The 13,117-nt window shown below is 48.0% G+C and overlaps 1 protein-coding gene across 5 annotated transcripts in view; it reads left to right on the plus strand.

Annotated features, from left to right (window-relative positions):
- SPATA13 (spermatogenesis associated 13) overlaps nt 1–13,117 on the plus strand; it is a 106,413-nt gene that overhangs the window by 68,762 nt on the left and 24,534 nt on the right. Inside the window, exon 1 of one of the 5 annotated variants that reach the window (XM_069602288.1) lies at nt 3,140–3,416. The exons of 2 other annotated variants lie outside the window; for them this stretch is intronic. Coding sequence is in view for 1 of the 3 variants with exons in the window: in XM_069602287.1 (XP_069458388.1) it covers nt 12,612–12,666 (55 nt within the window). In the remaining 2 variants the exon portion in view is untranslated. Of the gene's footprint in view, nt 1–3,139; nt 3,538–12,436; nt 12,667–13,117 lie in introns of those variants that run through there. 2 more of the 5 variants (XM_069602289.1, XM_069602287.1) reach the window with 2 other exon arrangements.

Genomic DNA, 13,117 nt, shown 5'->3' on the forward strand with positions numbered 1-13,117 from the left:
GCCAGCTCCAGCATTCCTGTCTCTCAGACCCCTTCTTCTCCATCTGCCAGGAGCTGGCCCCTCAGCTGCCTCAGGAATGGGCAGCCTGGGGGCCCAGTTCCCCTCCCACCGACGTGCTGGAATGCACCCAGCTCAGGAGCTGAGTGTTGCATGCAGAATCCCTGGTAGATGCCACCCAAATGGACAGATCTGGTTTGATCTGAATTGTGTTTGGTAAATGTAGTGTGTGGACCTTGTTTGGATTCTGATACCAACCAACCAGCTGTAAAAAGGTCATTTTGAGATGGGGAGGGACATTTTCATATGGACTCAGTATTCAGAGAAGGAATTACTGTCAATTTTGTTCATTATTACGGTAATGATAGTGCAGTTATTTTTCAGTCCTTATTCATTTGGGTGCATACTAAATATTTGTTGCATGAAATTATATATTCGAGATTTGCTTTAAAATATCCAAAAAGACCTAGTTGGAAAAGATTGATAAAATATTGATCCTTATAGGTTCATCATATACTTTTTCTACTTCTGAGTTTGTTTGCAGTTTCCTAGAATAAAACCTTTTTAAAATAGTGAACAGTATATTTCCTCCTCCCTGGTCAGGTGCTCTCAAAAATATTCAAATCAAGATGCACCCGGAAAGTAACAATTTCTCAAAATGTAGAGTTGAACGTAGCAATTTAATTTTTTTGAGAAGCGAAGACCTAATCCTTTTAGGTGAAAGTGAACTCGTCCTGAGTTCCCTTCCAGAACTTTCCCTCCTCCCTCCCTTTGCTTAGAGCACCGTCTCATCTCCTCCCTGGCTCGTGTGTCTGGGGAGAGGTGGCACCAAGCAGCCCTGGGTCATGTTCACCCATTTGCTTGGGTGTGGCATTGGATAACAGAATTCCACTGCGAGTTACCGAGGTGCTTTTGTCAAGTTCATGGCCAAACCCTGGGGCTTTATTGGCGATGGGGGCTGTGCCCCTCGGTCATCCTTGGGTCTGAGAAGCCGTGCCTATGCATGCTCACTTTTTCTTAGGAGACTGTCTTCACTGCCATCTGCGTTTTTCCTTTATGATATTTTTCTCCTACATCCAAGGCAGCTTATTCCACGGCAGCCTGAGTTTCCCAAACTTGCTTCTGTCGCTGCCATTCTCCCTTCGGTAACTGCTCCACCTGTTCTGGTCAGAAGTCCAGTTTGATCGCCCTTCAGAATTCTTATTCTCATGTCTACGCATGCTTCTCTTTCTACCCACCCTCCCCGTCGAGTTCAGATGAGTTTTCTCCTGTAAGGCAAACCAAGTGATGTCTGAACTGTTCCCCAGGAAGGAGAACAACAGAGGAGAGAAAATGGCCAGGTTAGGTACAATGATAACTAAGTGTAAAAAGTGGAGAAAAGCATGAGTTGACTTGATTGGACTTTCTATGGCTTTTTAAAATATTTTGAAATTTACTCAAATTATTGCTTGATTTGATTTGATTTGACTTTCATACCTTAATTTCTTATGAATGTAATATGGTCACTTCACAAGGTAAGAAAGAGGATGACATTAAATCAGGGTAGCTATCCAATGAGCCGGGCCAGAATCTGTCTTCAGTAGGATGATGTCATCATTTAAGCTGTAAACAAGGGAGTCCTGAAGCTCAAACTCATAACCAGCCGTGTACATTTTTCATGTGGAAAAAACCAAAGAATCCAGTCTTTAAAAGCTTGATATAGAGTGATATGCATATATATATATTTATATAAAACATCGTGTTCTACAAAAGAATAACCGAAATTATGCAACAGGCCACGTATCTGTGAAGCACATCAGAGCTAGCCAGGGGTTGGTGCTGCTGCTACTGCTGCTAAGTCGCTTCAGTCGTGTCCGACTCTGCGACCCCATGGACAGCAGCCCACCAGACTCCCCCGTCCCTGGGATTCTCCAGGCAAGAACACTGGAGTGGGTTGCCATTTCCTTCTCCAATGCATGAAAGTGAAAAGTGAAAGTGAAGTTGCTCAGTCATGTCCAGCTCTTAGTGACCCCATGGACTGCAGCCCAGCAGACTCCTCCATCCATGGGATTTTCCAGGCAAGAGTACTGGAGTGGGGTGCCATTGCCTTCTCCAAGGTGTTGATGAGAGAGGAGCTATTTTGAAAAACGTACTCTGAGGTTTCAAAAATTTCCAGTTCGCTGTCAGTAAGAAAGCAAGAAAAAATACTACAGACCGCAGAGCAATTGATCAGGGCCTACAACAAGAATATAAATCTAGAGATAAGAGTGGGGATTAAGAATTTACAAAGTAAGGTACTTGGTGGTGAGAAGTTCAAGATACTCCATTTTTCCTTTTGTGGAGAACACACAGAGGCCCTTTGTAGAGCAGGGTGGGGGCCCAACTCCGAAGGGGTGTGGCCTGGACCGCCTCCAGGGGTCCCGCCCCCACAGCAGGGTTGCCCTTGTGCTCTGTGGGGTCCGAGGAGGAGGGCGCACAGGGGCTGGTCCAACTCAACCCGCCCTGAGACCAGGGTGCTCTGCGGGGTGGGCTCACGGCCCTAACACCCTGCTCGGCTTTCCGCAAACCTACGAGACCTCCGGGGGAAGCCGCCAGAGAACCGAGGCCTCTCCCAAACCGCAGCCGCGCGCACCTGGCGCTGGAAGGCCTGCGGTTCTGCGCGCGGGATGCTGTGTTGCCCCGCGGTCCTGCGCGCGGGATGCTGTGTTGCCCCGCGGTCCTGCGCGCGGGATGCTGTGTTGCCCCGCGGTCCTGCGCGCGGCATGCCGCGCGCCGGCGGGGAGGGAGGGGTTGCGTGCGCTCCCCCAACGGTCGCCCCCTCCCCGCCAGGCTTTCCTCGGGTGAACGTTCCCCACAGTTTCAAGGCTGGTGTGTCCACTGGGAGAAGCGTGTGTCCGGAGGCCCCCACCCCTGAAGCCCAGCACTTTCAAGGAGCGGCCGAGGTGACCCCTCGGAGACGTCGTTCCCTCCGCAACTTCTCGTTCTCCCAGCTGATTTTGGGCCGGGGTGCACTGATGTCTCAGACCCAGAGATCTCCTTGTATAGGCGCTCTTTTCTTTTCCCCACTTAGGAACTAGTGTCGATTCTAGAAGCCAGCTTACCTAGCCCCCTTAGGAAGTCGATGAGCTTAATATTATCCGGAAATGACGCGGGACATGCCACTAGGAGATAAAGAGTGGCTTTTCAGGACGTGAGCAGGGTGCCCGAAACCCTTTCGAGCTGAGTTTTCACTTCGCCCTTGGGTTAGGAGACACCTCATTTTATGGATGCGCAGAGCACAGTTACATGCTGCCGTGCATAACATGTGTGTGTACACAGGTCCCCTGTGATAAGAGGGGCCCTGGGGTGCAGGCTGGCGGGTTCCAGGAAGCCAGTCGCCGAGCTCACAGAACCGCCTGGCAGGTGTCCTGGCCCGGAAAGCCACGGCAGCGCCCAAGGAGGTGAGTGTAACCACAGGGCAGCAGATCCCATCCAGGGAGTCCCAGGCTTTCCCGGGAAAGCCACAGCAAAGCTGAGACTGAAGGCTGAGCGGGACTTAGGTGGAGTCTGTTGCTGGAGAAGGTATGTTTGTTCTAGGCTGGGAAGCAGCCAGTAGAGGGTGGGGGTGGGAGGAGGAGAGCCTGCTTGAGAAGCTCAGGGTCAGGTAGCCCCTCGGAAGCTTTCTTTACCCAACCACATGCTTAACCCAACCAAAGGGACATGTCCTTGGTTGCAGGTGGTGCCCGCTCCTGCCCAGGGCTCACTTGGAATGGCTGAGAGGCTGGGGGGATGACACAGCACCCATCACTGCTCTCATGGGTGGATTGTGTCCTTACCGGGAGTCAGGGACATGGCTGCAGCCTGGCTCTGACAGCTGTGGTCATTGCTGCGGTCATGGAGCTTGTCTAGCTCCATAAGCAAATGAAATATAAATGTGAGACTCAGAAGAGACTCATAATTAAGACAACTGAACTCTTGATAAAGATGAATTGCTAAAGAGTTATTTCAGTCAGATAAGAATTGAGAGCGTAAAATGTGGAAAAACTGGGAACTCTGAGCTCAGAATGCTTCCGGTTATCACTTAAGAGCATCCAGAACTGGCCATCACAGTTGGTACATCGTGGTCTCACATGCAGAACCCCCGTCCCGTGATGACGTGTGAGGGAGACCTCTGGTCCTTGGGGATGACACTGATGAGGCAGCTGCACCTTTGTATGTAGAAGTTTAAGGTTCGGGGTGTGAGGTGGATGTATTGGGTCTGCCGTGGGTCTTTCAGGCAGCTTGACCACATTTAGTGGCTGTAGTGGGGTGAGCTGCGGGTCTGTACCAGGAATTAGACCACTGCAGGTAGGAGGGAACGGCCTGCTCAGGGCCTTCCTCAGGGCCTATCCTGGAAGAGCCAGGAACCACAGAAGTGGTTCGCTTTGCCTTTGGTAACTTACTAGCTAAGTTGTGGACCTGCTTGGGGACAGAGTGGACAACCAGTGGACAGAGCCCTTAACCAGGAACATGATGGTTCTCTTGGAAAAGCAAAGACCTGAAAGCCCAGCCATTGTCTGGATGTCTGGGGGGCAGACCCTCCCTGCACCCGGGTGAAGGGGGGAGTGTAGGAGAAAACCACACGAGTGCGGGGCTCGGGTCCGTTCCAGGCCTTGGAGCTGGAGGCACTGCTGGGACAGCTGGGTGGAGATCTCATCACCCGGCCTGCACAATGCAGTCTGATGAGGACGGAGGCCCAGGCTCGAGGGGAGTTTGGGAAGGAGTGGTCCACACGTGGCTGGCTGTTCTCCAGGCCGGTGAGGGAGAGGTACCAGCAGGGTGTGTGTGGAGTGAGAAGCGGGGGAGGCACCAGGGGGCCCGTGAAGGAAAAGAAATCCACAGTTAAGATAGAAATGGAATGGCCAGACGGGTGAGTGGTGTCCAGTTGTCCAAGGATGCTGAGCCCCAGGGAGGCAGTGCTTACCGTGTCACCTGTGACAAGGGTCAAGCTGAGTGCTCTGAGCCATTTCCAAGGGTCCAGCAGCAATTAGGAACCTGCTGGGGTTGTTGTTGTTGTTGTGCTGGGTCTTCATTGCTCTGCAGGCTTTCCTCTGCTTTCGGTGCATGGGCTTCTCACTGCTGTGGCTTTTCTCGTTGCAGCTCCCAGGCTCTAGAGCACAGGCTCAATAGTTGTGGTGCTCAGGCTTAGTTGCTCCGTGGTGTGTGGGACCTTCCAGGATCAGGGATTGAACTCATGTCTCCTGCATTGGCAGGTGGGTTCTTTACCACTGAGCCACGAGGGAAGCCCACAGACTTGGTGGTTTTGAGAAAAACAGTTTTGGTTCAGTGGGAAGGCAGAGCCAGGATGCACAGAGGGTGTCTGCAAGGTTGTGGGGAAAAGTCCACACCTTGTGTATGAGTGTGGAGGGGTTCTATCTGTTTGGTTTATCCCTGCTGGTTTTCTGATTTGATAGCTGAAAATTTCCTCTAAGTGTTAGGACTAATTAAAAACTATTTGTTTCGCTACCATATTAAAAATTATCTTGGCTTTATGTTACCATATGTGAAAGTTCATTAATAGGACCATATCAATATTATTAAATATTTTTGAAGTAGTCATGTTAAATATACACCAGAAAGTTCCATTCCTTGGTTTAGAGTTCTGATTTAATGCCCCAACATTAAGAAACTGGGGGCAATTTAATCATTAGTCACTCAGTTGTGCCCAACTCTGTGCGATCCCATGGCCTATAGCCTGACAGGTTCCTCTCTCCATGCGATTCTCCAGACAAAAATACTGGAGTGGGTAGCCATTCACTTTTCCAGGGGATCTTCCCAACCTAGATATCAAACTGGGGTTCTCTTGCATTGCAGGCAGATTCTTTACCATCTAAACCACAAGGGAAGCTCTGATTTTTTTTTTCTTTAATCAAATAAATTTTAAGAAATTACTGGCTCAGCAGTAAAGAATCTGCCTGCAATGCAGGAAACATGGGTTTGATCCCTGGGTCTCAAAGATCCCCTGGAGAAGAAAATGGCAGCCCACTTCACTATTGTTGCCTGAGAAATCCCATGGACAGAGGAGTCTGGTGGGTGACAGTCCATGGGATTGAAAAAAGTTGGACAGGACTCAGCAACTAAACAACAGCAACAAGAAATTACCGAGCCATATTTTTTGAAAAGTCTCGTTGTAAAGTTAATAAATTTGTTAAGACTCTTTAGATTAATTTTTCATATGGTCAGAACAAAAAAAAATAGGTTTTTTTCCTTTTGCCTTAGTTTTTTGTTGTTGATAATCCTATTTATAATCTATCATTCTGGCGATGTTCTATTCTAGTGATTGTTATGAAAGTTGATTTTCTTATGAACTGGCATTTGGAGCACCAAACAGAGTTGAGTCCCGGTCCCTCGTTGACCTTGGCAAGTCATTTCACACCCCAGTCTTAATGTTCTCGTCTATCAGTAGGAAATATTACTGTTGTCCACAGATGTGTGAGAATGATCTGGTACGCTGTAAGTGTGCAGTAAAGAGAAGCAGTCATAATTCTTGTGACAAATGGGTTGTATTTCCAGCCAGAGTTCTGAGTTACTAACTCAGCCTCAGTAACCAGCAGTTTAACTGTTGACAGGTCATTTACTCTAATGTGTACAGACAGCCCTAGGAGTTATCCAGGAGTCCATGTGTGATAGTGTTCTGTTTAATTATTATCCAGATGTGGGTTAAATCCATCTAAAGGGCAGACACTCAGGTTATTGGGGGGGGGGTAACTCTACTGAATGTTTTCTTTTGACTCTCTTGACCCCAAATTTCAGACCTCATCAGAGATTTCCCAAAGTATGTCCTAGAAATGCCTAAACTTTTTGTTGAAAGAAGAAAAGCAATAGCAGGTGCCGAGGGGTGTCTAATGCCTTGAGATTACTTTAGCCGCACCAGAAAACCTTATCTGATCTCTTATTCTCTGGATAACCTCTGCATCTGCTTTCCTAAAGTTTTCTCTCAATGAGGAATCAGAGAGAAAGTACAAAGTCATCTGGTCCTTGCTTAGCACTGTTGGAGTAGGTGATTATAGCGGAGCTCCTGGGAGGCTGGTTGAAGGATGGGGATGGTGGAGCCCTGATGGTCAGTTGTGGACGGGGCCGGGTCTGGTTCTTTGCTGTCTCCATCCCATTTCAGGCTCTTGCCTGGGGTCACGGGCACTGGGTGTTTTTATTTGTAAATCAAGAGGATACTGTTCCTTTTGTCTGAAGACAGCCCTTAGACCACAGGCCTGCAAATCTGAGACAGGTGTCAGCTCCAGCAGCTTTGGCTGCTGTCTCAGCCTTATCGTTGCCCAAAATCAAGTTTTTTTTTTTTTTTGACAAGAAAGAGAGTGTTCTTCCTGTCTCAGAAAAACATCATGAAGTGTTTTTTTTTTAACGTTTTTCCATCAAACTCTTGAAATTCTCATCTTTCTAACCTTTAAAACATTCTCAGTTCTAACACATGTATTTGTTCCAATCATTCTAAAGTACAGAGTTTAAAAAGTTTTCAAAATACCGTGCGTCTAATGCCAAGTCTCAGAAACTGGATTTTAAAAAGAAAAGAATGGGGAACTATATTCAATACCCTATAATAAATGGTAATGGGAAAGAATATGAAAAAGAATATATTTATTTGTATGTGTATAACTAATCACTTTGCCATATGCCTGAGGCTAACACAATGTTGTAAGTCAACTGTACATCTCTAAAAAAAATTTTTTTAAAGAGAAGGAAAAGAAAGAATATTAAGTCAAGAGGAAGAGCGCAAAGAGATAAACGTGAAGCAAATCACCACCAAGCCAAGCGCCTGGCCTGCATGCCTGTCCCTGTCTTGTGGATGAGGAATCTGAGGCTTGAAAACTTTAAGGCCATGCTTTTTCTCGCTCAGCTAAGTGGGACTTAAGTCATAAGACAGTGAAGCCGGTGATCAGAGCAGATCAGACAGACCCCAAAGCCTGCGTTGCTCCCATACCACTCACTGTCTCCCAGATGCTACGCTTTTCCAGCATGGAACACAAAGTTATTTTGTTTATGTGCACAGAAGTTCACCCGTGTGTCAGTTTTTAAGGCCATGCCTAATAATTGCCTTTTATTAAAACAAAGACAAAAGTGAAGTTCATCCACTTTCTGATTTGCTCTTGTTATGTTTGAAATGTGTCCCAGGCCTTGAAGGATGAAAACCCCACATGGCTGTTCACAGAAGATGGCACAGGCCTCCGTTGTCACGTTGAGACGGCACCTTGTCTTTTAAAGGGGAATTTTGGATCTGTTTCTGAATTAACCTAAAAGTTGTAGTCGGAGCCCAAGAGGACCAGTGTCTTTGCGCTGTGTTTGGAGCGGGGTGGTGTTCATAAGGCACTGAGAGTGCATCTTCTGTCCGTTAGGGTGGGCGGGCACTCGGCACCTCCGGTGGAAAAGCAGCAGCTTTGAAGACCCAAGGCTCATCCTCTGTCTTCGGTTCCCACTGCTCCTTGTTGTCACCTGCGCTCCGTTCCCTGTGTGTTGGAGTGACGAGCCTGCCCTCTGTGCCCAGGCGTCTGGCTGCTGAGCAGTGTTTCAGGAAGACCTGCGTAGGGCCTGCCTTGCCCTCTGCCAGCAGGCAGCTGACCAAAACGGGATCTATGGTGGGTTGTGCGACCGTGTGGGCTAGAAAACGTTATGTACTGTGTTGAGGGTCTCTGTTCTGTGTTCTTCTGCTTCTCTCAAAAATGGTGTAACTGTGGCCTGTAAGATTAGTGCTGGTGTCTGTCTGTAATCCATTCAGAGTACAGCGACCCCTCTGGACACTCCATTATTTATGCTAAAAGACAAGGGTACTGTGGGTCTGAGTGGTTGTTTAGTTGCTCAGTCGTGTCCAACTCTTTGCGACCCCATGGACTGTAGCCTGCTAGGTTCCTCTGTCCATGGGATTCTCCAGCAGGAATAGCTGGCTCTTCTGGGTCTCCTGCACTGGCAGGAGGGTTCTTTACTGCTAAGCCACAAGGAAGCCCATGAGTCTGACTAACTCATAGTGGGTGAAGCTGATCACTTCCTGTTCAGAAATCACCCCCATCCCAGCTTTAGGGCATCAGCAGCGAGGGTAGTGACTGGGTGGACTCAGAGCCCTTGCTGTGTTCCTCGTGACTCTGGGTGCTCACCAGTGGTCTGGGCTGGCGCTCAGTCCAGCGGGGGCAGGAGCTGCCTCGGTTCTGACATGTCCCAGCCTCCAGCTCACTCTCTGAAGCTGGTGGCAGTGCTGGTCGGGGCACAGCATGCCTGTCCTTGGCATCCTACCACCCTGTGGCTGTCCTGCAGGCCTTGGTGGTGGGGTGGTACCCAATCCTGGGGTGGGGGAGGTTCTAGAATATTCCCAGGTTAAGGGAGTCTCTGCGCCATGCAGGGAGCTGCAGCTTTGGTGAAGCCGCAGCTGGGAGTGTCAGTTGCTGAGCAGATGGCCAGTGCTGACCTTTCTGCCCCAAATCCTAAGGCGGCCACGTTAGAAGACCTGAACCATTTTGTACTTACGGAGATGCCAGTAACTCGGAGCCAAGTGCAGCCTTAACGACCCCCTGGTCATCTCAAGAGCCGGTCCTGGAGGGTAAAGGGATGAGTGCCGGTTTAAGTAGAGGCACCACCACTAACTTACCCCCTCCTTTTCCAGAAATGTGGGTGTAACTGTGTGTGGGTCTTAGGGCCACTCTGCCAAAAATAGCCTTAGTTCCTTCTATATCTGTAGACTAAACGTGATCATAACATCCTGTGTGCTTCCAACTTTTATTTTATCCTGACTTCCAAATATTTGATATTAATGTACAGTTGGGGTTTTTCTGCTCTCCAGTGGGACTCAATCCTTTTCTTAATTCTTCCTACCAGTAGTCAAGGTTGGTGACATCTTAGTCTCAACCCTGTAGCAGCGTCTTATGCAAGGAGAATAGACTATTCCCAGGGGTGGAGGTTGGGGGTAGAGCGTGGAGGAGATCAAGACTTCCTTCAGCTGTGCTTAAGGTCTTTGTTGCAATATTCTTATTGACCTGGTTAATATAGGCTCTAATCACTAAATAAATTTTTAAATCTTAAAGTCAAACTGCCTCTGTAGGTTCTTCCAAAATATCTTAGAAGTGTTGTTGGTTCATCTTCCTTTGAGGAAGATGCAGTTTTGTTTATTTACTTTTTTTTCCTTCTTTTTATCTTTATGTTTGTTTTGAGTGTGTGCTCAGTACAGTAAGTTTACTCAGCAAATGCCTTTGGTTTAAAATCCTAAGATCCCAAGGACCTTAATCTCCCTGACCCCATCTCTGGATTTAGAAAAAGTCCTTGGGAAAGAAGCTGCCCGGGGAGAGTGAAAGGGAGCCGTGGACCCAAGTTAAGACAGTGCCAAGGAAACGTAGCCAAGAGAGGTTGTTTTTTTTTTTTTTGAAAACTTGCAAAAAATTTTTTTTTTAAGAAAATAAAAGCACTCTGGATTTCCCTTGCCTCCTGCTGGATTTCAGTCTCCCTTAGAAAGTGTGCTCATCAGAATGAGTTCCCGCATTTCCCTACTTTGTGTCTCAGCATTCAGCGTTCCACTTCATTAAAAGCAGGTCCACCCTTGCGTTCCACGGGCTTCACTCATTTGTGAATTAACAGTTCTCAGACGTGAGTCAGGCTGTGATTCCACAGGCCAGGATGGGGCCCCAAGGGTTCACTTCCCACCAGCTCCCTGGTCACCCTGTGCTGCTGGTCCCTGGACAGTAGCCTTTGAGGTGGTAGTACATGTTACTGTGAAAAAAGGGGTTTGTGGCCTTATGGGACATTCTGTGTTAAACAAGTTGACCCAGGTGTCGTAATCTGGACTTGGAGCCTATGGGAAGCAGCCTTAGCTCATAGACAGTGAGCTGCTCTGGGAAGCAACTTCGAGGAGTCTTTTGAGTCCCTCCTGCAATGAAGCACTGCCTTAATTAAGGACACATACACTCCTAGTCAATGACTGTCTTTTAATCGTTTTTAAAAATTTGACTCTTTTAATTCATTTTTAAGAAATATTTGCAAGGGGGGACTTCCCTAGTGGTCCAGTGGCTAAGACTCCAAGCTCCCAATACAGGGGGGTGGGGTTCAATCCCTGGGCAGGGAACCAGATCCCACATATAGACCAGACCTGGCACAAACAAACAAAAAAATATTTAAAGATATATATATTTGCATGGGATAGATTTAAAACCTCTCTAGTTTTGTGAGTGTAGTGTGTGTGTGTTCACGTGTGTGCACGTTTTGCCTCTTTGTAGTTTATTGAAGCCTTAGCTGGATTTAAGAGTGAGATGCCCTGAGTCAGTAGAAACAGCCACAGATAATTAAGGATAAGAAAAGCCTCTGGGAAAGCACGTGGTCGGGGTGGGTGTCTTAGTTGATGTTGCAGCTCTGCCCATTGACCCCTCGTGCTGTGAAGTCTGGGAACCAACCAGTGATTGCGGACTTGGGTTGTCAGAGCAGCTGCAGTCCTGTTTATTAATCCCCACACGTTCTCAAGAACTGGGAGCGTTGTGGGAAGCTGGCTGTCCCCACTGTATAGATCAGACACGAGCCCCTGAAGGTCTGAGCTGGTGGAGTGAGATGAGGGGTCTGTCACCCCAGGGCCTGCACACATGGGCTCAGTTTTCAGCCATTTATTGGGGGACGACCACATGATCACTATGCTGCGTGTGTTGTCTCCTTGCTCCTGAAGCTAAAAAGTTAGCGTCTTCCTGTCCTGAGGAAATGGAAGGAAGCTGTTTGTTAGTAGGTGTCGTTTCACAATAGGACTTGCTCACTGTAGACAACTGGGAAAAAAACAAAAATGAGAGAGGAAATAAGTGACCCGCCTCATCTAGAGAGAGCCTCTTCGAAGAAGGAACAATTTTCTGCACTATAGAGAACAGACAATTTATACAGTAAAAGATACGCATATGCTTTTTATATAGAAGGCACACATATTCACACATATACATCTTTTAAACAACATCTCTCTTAAAGTGAGTTCACAGATTTGCAGTTAATATAAATGTGATGTCAAAGCTGAAGGTTTTGGCACACCAGAGCATGGAATCCCAACTACAGTTTGAACCTAGTGACCTCTGTGCTTCTTCCCCCATGAAATAGGTCCTTTTTTTTTTCCTGAGCCCTTTTATTTCGTTTTTATTTGGAGTATTGTTGATTTATAATGTTGTGTTAATTTCTGCTGTACAGGAAAGTGACTCAGTTATACGTATTACTATATACTTTTTTTTTTATACTCTCTTCCACTGTGGTCTGTCACAGGATGTTGAATGTAGTTCCCTGTGCTCTGCAGTAGGACTTGCTGTCTGCCCTGTGTGTGATAGTTCACATCTTGCAAACTCTATGGGGGGTCAGGCTTCTGGGTTATAATGAAAAGCAGCAGGCGCCTTGCCTTGCTGTCAGTGGCATCGGAGGCTCCGGGGACTCCTGATAGGTTTCTGGCTGGCCGTCTGGCCTGCGTTTAGACTTCCCTCCCCGCCGCCCTGTCTGGGCTGCAAGCTCAGCCGCCCGCGGGTGCTGTGAGCTGTGAGGCTCTGGCCAGGCGGGCAGAGGCGTCAGCAGTGAATAAGCGCTTTCTGCGTTTCCGCAGCCAGAGCCTGTGTGATCCTCCGCGATGCTCAGTCACCCCACAGCCCTGCTCTGAACGCGGCTGTTTCCCACACACGAGGATGGTGGCGAGGGGGGAAATGGCAAGATTCTGGAGTCTGGAGAGCCTTCACCCGGGTATGTGTGCAGACTGACCTTGCTGCTGAGTCCTCTCTGTCCTCGCAAGGTGCAGGGCTCTGTGTGCTGCCTCTTGTCAGGCTGTGTGTGTGTGTGTGTGTGTGAGCGAGTCTTTTGTCTGGACCTGGGGTCCTGAGGGCAGTTGTAGCTGTTGTTCTTCACTCAGTGATGTCTGACTTTTTGTGACCCCATGGACTGCAGCACGCCAGGCTTCCCTTTCCTTCACTATCTCCCGGAGTTTGCTCAAACTCATTTCAAAAGTTCTAGCTGTGGACACAGTAAATCAGAGGCTGGTTTGAGTTGTGCAGCCACTGGTATGAAATAGAAAATAGCAAGAGTCAAGCGTGGATTGTTCTTTATGAGTTATGGATCTAGTTCTTGTGCTAGGCTTTGCTTCTGTTACACGAAACTTCTTTATTCAGGGGACTGTTGTTGGGGTCCATAACAGTGT

The sequence above is a fragment of the Ovis canadensis genome, chromosome 10 (assembly GCF_042477335.2).
Source record: "Ovis canadensis isolate MfBH-ARS-UI-01 breed Bighorn chromosome 10, ARS-UI_OviCan_v2, whole genome shotgun sequence".
Taxonomy (NCBI): Eukaryota; Metazoa; Chordata; class Mammalia; order Artiodactyla; family Bovidae; genus Ovis; species Ovis canadensis.